The following is a 10,632-nucleotide window of genomic DNA, read 5'->3' on the forward strand; positions in this document are numbered from 1 at the left end:
AGTGCAGTAGGCCGGGTATGGCCTACTTTCCGAAACAATCGCGCAATACCTAGAACATCTTGGTGGGCCAATTGTAAGTGTAGGAGTTTCAAGGGAATGCGTGAGAATGACCCGCTTTCGTGGCTTTAGACGTGTCAAGGTCGCGTTTCACCTGATGTTACCAGAACTTAAATATTTTATTAATTCTACAAAAGAGATAATGTCTTGAATATCCCATTTTATTTGAGCAACAATTCAAATAAAATTACGATACGTGCGTCTGCTTACATTTCGATTGCATTTAAAATCCGTTTATTCGCTTTCTAGAAGAAAAGTCAGCGTTATATATTTTAGTTTTAATTCTTACTTAAAAATATTGTAGATTCGCATGCCCGTTTTAGTTTCTACCTTAAAAAGGAGATTAACTAAATTGAAGAAGGCCAACCGATCGCTGTAGAACGTTAACGCACGGCGATTCTATTAGTTTGTCAATTCTCGTTAAAGCCGAGTTAAATGAACGGCCGTGGTAAAAACCGACAAATAAATAATTTAACAGGCAGCGCCTAAACACCGATCGTAGATTGAATGTATCCCTGATGACGATCGTCACGCGATTTGAGCGAAGGTCGACGACGTCCGAGGATACGCACGAGAGGCACGTCGTGCCGACGGACGAAATCGCGGCTTTAGTATCGGTTATCACGAGATTTTTCGAATGCCCAGGTAGTAGGGACAGCCCGCGGTAGGTTGGTTCTTCGGAAAGCGTGGCGGAGCGTGTTGGTTACCATGCAATGCCAGCTGGGATTGGTCGGGTTTGGTGGGCGAAGGGAGATCAATACTGGGAGGCTTTCGACATGGAGAGGCGTAGGCCGGTGTGTTCGCCACGAGGAACGAGGACCGGGATTAACGGCTGCTACTGGCACGACCTTGATTGTGACCTTAACCTTGGTAACGCCCTTGAGCGAGGCACAAAAGCTCGTCGTCGTCGTATCGGCAACGATGGGAATTTCCGCACCGGAAAATTCGCCGCCACATTTAACTCCCTGTAGTCGAGTTTTCGCTGTAATGTCGGCTGAACTGTGTTGCGGATTTTATAGGTCGCCCTTTGTATATGTTACAAGGCCATTGAAGCGGCTCTCGAAACGCTGACGTAGGTACCTACCTCCGGTATAGGGTAGACAAACGTACGATGATCCTGAAAGCAGATAGCTACTTTGAAACTTTTCGTTCCGATTCATCGAGCGTGCTCGATAAACTATCTTTATGTATCAACGGTTGTCACACGCGGGAATTAACGTTTTGAAATTGCGCCACGTATTCACTTTGTTCTCGGAGATTATCTAACTTTCTTAATCATTCAATTTTCCAACATGCCGCTGTAAAACGCAAATTGTAGGTATTTCGCAGCGCGACCGGATAAGAGCATTTAAAAAGATTGCCTTTTTAGTTTGCCGTCGCACAAATGTGACGGAATTATAATAAAATTATCCTGCTATCACGACGATATTACAACAATCGCTTGGACAAGCTTATCGTCTTTGCCGAATTAACGTAATATTTCGATAGGCGTTTTACCCAAATATTATTCCGTCGTTTAATCATTGTGATTTGACTTTGATCATTACGCTACTCGGACGATCGCAGCTGTTCCGAAGGAAATCATTATGTCTCAACTGAGCAATAAGACTCCGCTCGATTTCCATATAATTAAGATCGGCTGTTATCATCGTCGCGGCCTTGACTATGCGCGCAGCGCGATGTAATAAAGTTTAACCGAGGTTGTTATGTTCGATTTGATGGCTCTGCCTTTAGAACCAAGATGGTCGTGTACACGTCGATGCATTAAAGATCCTCTTGTTGTTTTTTTTCTTAAATTTTATTTTACGCGAGCCGTCCCGCTCGCAGGAGCAATCAGCCCCACGAAGTGTTTAAATACCGGAGAAAAATAAGTTGTAACATAAACGACTCGCTGCGTAAAGCGGCTTTATATTTCACGTGAATCGCGTTACCGACTGTATCGCAAACTCAATCCATTCCCCCTTGAAGAGCCTCATATTGCAGGTGCAAGAACATCCGTAGATCGTTATGTTATCCTGCGAGTAGAGCTGTCTGTCGAGAGAGGATCGATTGATTGATTATCGCGTACGTCCGTGATGTCGTTTCGTCTACGAGGGCGTTCGATCCATCTTCGGCGATCAGTTTCTCTCGGCATTCCTAACGGCGCTTCTCCCTTTTTTTCCTCCTCCCCCCGACAGTTCCTTCGCGGATCACCTCTTTTACCCTCCGTTTCTTCCCTCAATCCTCGACCGTCCGTGTACTTGTACGGCGAATCGACAAGAAGTGTGCGTTTTAACGACGAACGACGGATCGCGTTTGTAAACCCGGGCGATCTCTTTGGAATTTACACACTACTCGTACGCTAATAAACAACGAATGATTAATTATTGTTCGCAAGTACCCTTTCGACGTAAAACACTGTGCGTTTCATGGCGCGATGATTAAAGGTACGAAGGGAGCACAATGGTTGTCGAAAAACATGTTTTGTAACCACCACGCCTGTTAGTTTTCAACCGCGCTGATTAATGCATTTCTCAATCGCGTTTCTTTATTATTTTGATGAGTGCGCAGTTCTCGCGTACCGTCGACGCGAGATAACGCATAGATTAGAACCGCGCGGAGACGCGTGAGTACATTATGCGACACCGGTATTTTCGGTCTCATCGGTAACATCCCCACGTTATTTCACTGTTGTACAGGCCGATTCATTCGCTTGTCATGCGCGTGTGTCTTTTTTTCTCTCGCGATAACTTTGAGTTTTTAATTAGAAATATCGCTCCAGTAATTAATTATAAATTATTAAGTCGGTATACCAACTGTAATAGAGATTACGTCACGATGGATAACCGTAAAGATAAAAGATTGCTCGATAAATCCTATCCGGCAATTTCTTTCTCAACTACTGAAGATGTTCTCTAACATGAAATAATTTTTTATTCTATGAGAATAAGAGAATAAATCTTATGAGAGAGAGAGAGGGGGGGGGGATATTAAATACTTAAATCTTTTATGAGACTTTCATAAAAGAGGCTTTCTCTGGTTTAAACAGCGCGCACGTTATTTATACTTTGGATTATCATCCATCGGTTACGATATTTAATTAACGCTGCAAAATTGTTAATATCATTCGTAGTGGATTAAGATAATTTAATTTATGAAATACCGTTAAACGTGTGAAATTTGACAAAATTAGCAATATTTTAGGACTTTTATACTCCGAGGCCCTTGTCGATTACATTTCGAGAGTCTCATAAACATCTCTGGGACAATCCGTTAGCGTAAAACTGCTTGCCGTCAAGTGCGCCTAGGCTTTGGAAAAATTTCTTAAGTATTTATTTCATACGGACGCATGCGGATTTCCCTGTTCGTCGTCGATCCCCCAAAACGAACGGGCCCCTACCGAGAGGTGATTTCATTGTCGCGCCCGCGCTTGTCAAAGAGTTAACCGAATTTGGTCGCTCCTGTAGTCTCGTGGTGTGCCGGGGATTTGCGACAATTGGCACCATGTCAGAGGCGAGACGCGGAGGGAAATATAAGAGAGGTGAGTGACGTCGTTGCCAACGGTCATCATCAGATGTCGTCTTGGCCGCGATCCGTTCGCGGCTCGTTGGTGTCTGTCTGCGCAGCTGACACGCTCGTCGTCGTCGGCGGCGAATAGCGTCAGTGGATCGCCCGATCGATTCGTTGATGATCGCGGATCGGCGAGTTGGTGTTTCGCCGATGTGACCCGAGTGCACGCGCGATAACCGCTGTCGGACCTCGCCGGAGTCGCGCTCTCGCGAGTGTTGCCCGCGCGCGGGTTTTTCCGCCCGAGGAGGAAGCTTGGATCGTCGTGGCCGATCGGCAACCGGACCAGCTCTCCAGCGTGGGCCCGGCTCTTAAATATCTCGAGTGGAACGAGTCGCGAACGGCCATCCCGCGGGATATCGCGTGCCTCACGCGGCGTCTACGATCGCGCCTGTCCGTTACGCGATGTGAAACTATCGAGGAAGATCGGGGAGATCGCGAGGTGTGTCGCGGGTGTATCGATTCGACGATCGGCGCTATCGGAACGCGGAAGGAATGGCGTTGTTCTCCGGTGGCGGCAGCGGTGGCGGCGGCGGTGGCGGCGGCGGGCCGCCCATTAAACCGGAAGACACCATCCCTTCCAGGCAACGGAGCCTCAAGGATCGGCTGCGAGAAGGGATCGGCGGATTATCTTGGCAGTGAGTATCGTCGGCACTGATTTCCGCAAGATGGAGGCCGGCTGGGTTCGTTCTTAGTCCGCGCGACCCTCCTCTACATTTTTTATATTTCACTTTCTACCTCGCCCTCTTCGCCAGCTCGATAAACTCTTTCGCGTTCTTGAAAGATTTGCCCCTGGGATGTTAACAAACGCTATCAAGAAATTAATCGTCGTCGCTCAATACCGTTTTACGAACGGAATGATTTATTCCAATATAGTTGTGTGTATGACTGAAAATTCACGCTTGCAAAGTCTACGCTGACCATTGGTTACTCGCACGATCGTCGTTTGTTTTTTACACGCCAATCACCTCACGAGAGGCGCTGGCTCTTGGCCGTCTCGAAACTAAAACCGCGCATATTAAACGTCCGAATGGTAGAACTTGAATATTAAACAAACGTTACTTACGGTATTGTACAACCGAGCCTTGCTACGTGCGTGTACAAAAATTACAATGTTGGAGGATAAAGACGGTATATTTCAGCGATACCCTTTAAAAATTCACGAAATGACTTACGTATGACCGTCGCGCACAAATGTCACATATCACATGGAAAATTCCACCCCTCTCTGAACACGTATAGAGTCCCGATCATTTGTCCCGTCAGGCAGAATAATTTTTTTTTATAGAATTGTGAACGAATGTCTGATTTGTGGAAAGCGAGAATGAGAAGTGAAACTCGAAGTGCGATTGAGTATCCACAAATTGAGGTGTGATTTGTTGCCGCGTTCACCTCGTTCGCCTGATTTAACTCCGTTGGGCCTCCACCTATTCCCACGGTTGAAGAAATTCCCCGCTGAGAAGAGATTTTCGAGATTTTTTTTTGCATCACTTGACAAATCGGAGTTTCTTAATGGGATAATGGTCTTGGTGTTACTAGAAAGGGAGAGTGTGTTGAGAAAACGAAGATAATGATAAGAAGATAAAGAGAGAGCTTCGCTTCTTTTCGAGAACTTTCCAAATGGCTCGTGTGTTTCCCCGATTTTTTAACCGCGATGCAAAAAAACTGACAGATTATTTTGAGAAAAGCTTGATACGCGCGCGACGCGTGAGAGTACTTTACTAAACTTAATTTTAAAGGATTTACAAGAGGTGGTGTAATGAGCACCTGATGGCACCGGTCCATATGGAAGCCAACTTCATATGAAAGATCACTGTCATTAGACTTCGAGAATCAGTATATGTCATTTGGTCCAAGTGTAAACAACATATTTTTATAGTGCACTGAATATCGAGTTGCCGACGAAAGGCAATTTGCGGGACGCGTTACTTTTTTTGTTTCCGTTTGATGAAATCGGCAGTTGTATTTTCTAGCCTAATTTATTTTTCGTTTAGTATCGCAAGTCTCGTAGATTTACGAAAAAAAAGACAACGAGAGAGAGAGAGAGAGAGAGAGAGAGAGAGAGAGAGAGAGAGAGAGAGAGAGCAACAAAGTTATTCTGGAAGAGAATGAGAAATCTTGTTCACACTACGTGACATATCGCGTGTCATATCGTGCTCGATTAAAACTCGCGCGCCTTTTTCTATTCGAACAAGTCGTATTTCGCGCTTAGCGAAAACGTTTTGCGAAACATTTAATATTTAATCTACAACCCCTGGCCGGGGTACAGCGTATCGCGCGAGCCGTATTGTAATTTATATTTAACGTCGCGTGATCGCGTTGATGCAATTGTTCGGGAAGTTTCATGAACTGGACGTGTAGCTATTGTACGGGAATTTTTTTCGATACGCTCTCCAAGATGGATCGTTGGGTTTGACTCGGTGTATGGCGCGTGTTACGTCTTGCATTATAAAGTAAGGATTATCGATCATTTTAATAAATGAGCGGTGTGAAACCGCCATTACCATAAGACCGGATAAGCCGGACACTGTATAGTAGAAAGTGTACCCAGCAGATGGCGGCCCTAGGTACTCCGATTATTATCCACTTTTAAAATACATTATCATATCAGCGTTGAAAAAAAAAGCGGATGTGGACGTTTCGCGTGCGAGCGTTTTAAGCGGCAACAAAAAATGTTATTTAAAGTCCGCGCGTCAAGGACGATAGGTAGGGCGACCTTTTTTCGTCTCAATTTTAATCCCGAAGTCGAGGGGGATTTATATATTATAATAATTGCAATAATAATTATACACCCGGCTGAAATTGCCAGGCGGAATGTCATGGGAATTCCTCGAATCTCGCTTTCGAGTCGGGCGAGTGTCGCGACGTACGCGACGCGGCCTCAGATTAATGATTTATCCGGCGGGCCTGCGATTATCAGATCCGCGCGCAACTCGTTATTCAATCTTTCGCGATCCAATTTCTTTCCCCCCTTTTTTTTTCGCCATGCGAAATGAGAGGGAAAGTTATTAAATAGCCATCACCTATATAGTGGCCGACGAACTCGCAAACTCGTTCCTCCGCACGACCCTGACCCCTCGCTCGCCGTTGGACCAGCTTCGCGTCCGACACCATAAATTATCCAGCGCTCAAGTTCTCCAGAACTCGTGCTCGTTTGCTCTATCGCGCGCTTTTTCCATCCTCGCTGTCTTCCGCAGCGGTTTCCACTTCATGGAGCGTTGAATTTATTTTACCGCCTCGAAATCCCGCGCGGTGGGGGTGGATCGGATCGAACGATTCGCTATCGCGTCGTTATTTCTATGCTGATTGATACGAGGACTCCCTCGTGTCTTTCTTCATTTATTTCTTCATCGATTGCTGCTCACGGATGTTCACCTTGCGTCGAATTAAAGTATTAAAATATCTTTTAAGAATTACACGGTTTACGGCGGGCATTAACTCCTCGCTCGTTCAACTTATTTTTCGTCAATGAGCGAGGAGCAAGTATTTCGTTTTCAATTCAATCGGATTGGCAGGTTTAATAATAAGAATCGACGAATTTATAGAAGTTCCAAAAATGTAGCTTGATAAATTTCTCGTTATTCTACAATCTCACAATATTACATACAGTGCCAGCCCAAATTAATTCACTTTTCGATTGTTTGAGCACACAACTAGTTTTAAAGTGCACGAATGGGAAATTCGAAAATCTTGGTGTGTTTTGTCAACTTTCATTACCCTTCGTGTACAAGATGCGCCTGTTATCAGGTGTCCGCTGTAAAACTTTGAGCACATTCGATGCACTTTGACGAAAGTTATGTTCAGAAAATCTAAAAGTGATGTAATTTTTATACTGTACAGATTATATCGTAATTCTTATACGCAATATTGTTTATTGCTAATTTTCGTAGAGCGAAAAGACAGTTTGAAATCTTCCTAGAAGAGAACAATCGCTATATTTATCGCAATGACGTTATAAATATTTATCTCTCGCGTTAAAAGTTAATGTTTTGTTACCGTTCTTCTCCGTTGTTGCACGTTCTACTATCGATTTCAACGCATACGGTGCAATAAACTGCAGATATAGCGACATTAGCCATTTATAATACATGTTATGGATTTCCGGATCGCGTCGTGGATGCGACAGATACATCGGGAACAGACGACCAAGACGTCATTTCCGCATCCGGTACATATACAATTTCGGTAAACGATAGGTACAGCCACTTTGTATAGACGCTACCGACGTGACGCATACTTCGTATAAATAGAGATACTCGATAGTGTGTACGAGTGGAAACAATTCGACGCGTCGTTTAGCACGGAATAATTATCCGATGGCTCAGTTTCACTTTTTGACGCGCCAGAAGCGGATCATCGCACAACTGGCGTGTCCAAGTGCAAATACTTGTCTCTAAATATTTTATTGATAAGCCTCTTTGTTTTAAAAAAAATTCAGGAATATTTGCATTTTAAAACGAGCTTCATATGAACACGCGGCAAGTCTTAAATTCCGCGATTTCAAGTTTGCACCAGATATCTTGGAACACTTGAATCATTGACAACACATGTCGTATCGCATGTCGTATGTGAGCCACGCGGGAATAGCGTAGGCTTCATGTAAAGTCCGTTTTGCTCTATAATTTTATATTCAAAGTGAACATAATATTGTAAACTGTGTACTACAAACTTAAATTATTGTGTTCGGAACGAATTCGCGTACAAACTGCACACATGCATTATAAAGTATGAATCGTGCGGGAAAGCTTGGCTGCTTTTGTACGGCTGCAATTTACAATACCTTCAATTACCAATACCATACATTGTCAATAGTTTGAATTCTTTCTAATAGCGAGACAATCGGTGGCTCCATTTTTTTTCAAAAGTTACAATCCTTTACGTGAAGAGGGACGAATTTCTCACATTCCTTTTGCCATAGAAGTTTGTAGCTTTCGTGGAAACGTACACTGAAAAAAATTTCTGGTTGAATATGGACGAATCAGATAATTCCTTTAGGATTTACCAGAATTCCTTTAGGATTTACCAGAATTTCTGTAGGATTACAGGAATTCTGGTAAATCCTAAAGGAATTCTGGTAAATCCTAAAGGAATTATCTGATTCGTCCATATTCAACCAGAAATGTTTTTCAGTGTAGCTGTGCTACAATTATTGAAGCATATAAAAGATTGGAAAGTATCCTCCCGCGTGGACACGTGACATTGCCGCACGTTTCTGGCAAAAAAGTCCCTTTTTGCCTACCTGTAGAAAAAGCGCACTATAGTAGCCATCAAGGTCACGGCCAATATCGAGTTTGGATCGGTAACGAAGCATCGATTGTTCCGGTAGGCCGCTCTTATGTCGAGGGAAAACAAAGGAGCAGCCGATGCCGCCCTTTATACGGGGATGCATTCGCATGTATGCATAGAGGCAGCGGCTGGGATATGCCATCGCATCTATGCTATCGAGTTGCCATCTGCTATCGGATACATATGTACGCGCGCATGTACTTACCGCGCATACATATCGGCACACGTACTCACATATGCACATATGTGTATGCAAGATGACCGCAAATTTAGATCGCATTCCCCAGGTCTTCACCTTCGGAAACAGGTCCGGACGACCTGTCTTGAAATATCCTCGTCCCGTGACACTCTCGTCACTGTAGACTTCTCGCGAATTAGGGGAGAGACGGTAGAGAACTTTAACGGAGCAGAATTTTATCGCGAATTTTAGCCCTTAAATCGACTCGTTTTTCTTTCTTCCCGACGAAATCTGCATAATTTTTATTTCTAACGAACGTTCGAAGGCATCACCGAATGAATTGTGCATTAATTTTTAACGGTAACGCGATTATCAATTTTCCAATACGATACGATTGTCTATTTCGTGCCGTGGTTCGTTAGAATTAGTCTTTCGCCCCGCCTCGTTATCAACTCTTTATTATTCAAAGGTAAATAATTTCGTTATAAATATTTGTAACGCTGTTCCCATAAAGTTTCGCGAAGCGATCGGTCCATTTTGTTTTAACGGCATTGTATTTGAAAAAAGCGAATGATCTCTTCGTAGAAATTGAAAGCAACCGAGTATATATATCTCTTAATATCCGCAAATCCTCGTCGATTCAATCGCATATTTCCGGCTTAAGGATTTTCATCATGAGTTAATCCGGTTTGTATCAAGCCTAAGATATTCGCGTCCGAGCACGTCCACGGAATTACGATGCGGATACGTGTCCAAGATCCTCGGGAGCTGGAAGATTCCCCGCGAGCTTCTCCCGCACGTTGGAGTCGGCGCAGGTAGCTCAGATGGCAACTGCAAGAAATGCATAGCCGCGTAAGCTGGCGGAAGTTTCCTGATTAAATTATCGGGCGCGCGTACGTTTCGTACTTCCTCCCAACGTTCGCCAAGCTCGGAATCGCCGCCCGGCACGAGGAATCGATTTACCGAGGGACAGAGCGAAGGATATGACGTCGTTGCGTACCCTACTTACCTATTTCGAACATATTCTCCGGGAATCTACCCACCTCGACGGCATTAAGCGCGCCGAACGTAAGAAATCTCGGGGATGTCACGTAGGTACTTAAAAGTTGCTGCTAACCTGCACTTGCATTAGTGCCGCGAGTCCCGGTGCTGACGAACCTCTGGCTCGACTTGATGCCGAAACTCGTGTAGGCACATGCTGATTTTTTAGTATCGAAGCGTCTCTATTCGAAAATGTGTGTTTCCTAAATATTTAAGAGCTCTGATTTACCGTATATTTATGAAGCTAACTCTCTCGTGCGTATATATACAGGGTGAGTCTTTCCATATCCGACAAAATTTTTGAGAAGGTAGAACGGATCGAGATGAACGAAAAAGTCCTGTGTCATTTTGCAATTTTCCTAATAGTTAACGAGTAATTAATTATTAAAAATCGTTGTCTTAGGCCGGCCTACCGCCCAATTCGAGCGCGTGGCAAGATGTGACCGCCTGGCGATCGATATTGCTATGCGCACATCTCGCCACGCGCTCGAATTGTGCGGTAGGCCGGCCTAAGACAACGATTT

General features: G+C 44.3%; 1 protein-coding gene across 1 annotated transcript in view; it reads left to right on the top strand.

The window, feature by feature from the left end:
- Window positions 1-4,083: 4,083 nt before the first annotated feature.
- LOC105559952 (oxidation resistance protein 1) overlaps window positions 4,084-10,632 on the top strand; it is a 159,523-nt gene continuing 152,974 nt past the window's right edge. The window contains exon 1 of the mRNA XM_012008626.1: window positions 4,084-4,241. Within this exon, the coding sequence (XP_011864016.1) occupies window positions 4,099-4,241 (143 nt within the window). The 5' untranslated portion in view covers window positions 4,084-4,098. The remainder of the gene's footprint in view (window positions 4,242-10,632) is intronic.

This window comes from Vollenhovia emeryi, unplaced genomic scaffold, assembly GCF_000949405.1.
Source record: "Vollenhovia emeryi isolate VEMERY1.0 unplaced genomic scaffold, V.emery_V1.0 DF939248.1, whole genome shotgun sequence".
NCBI lineage: Eukaryota > Metazoa > Arthropoda > Insecta > Hymenoptera > Formicidae > Vollenhovia > Vollenhovia emeryi.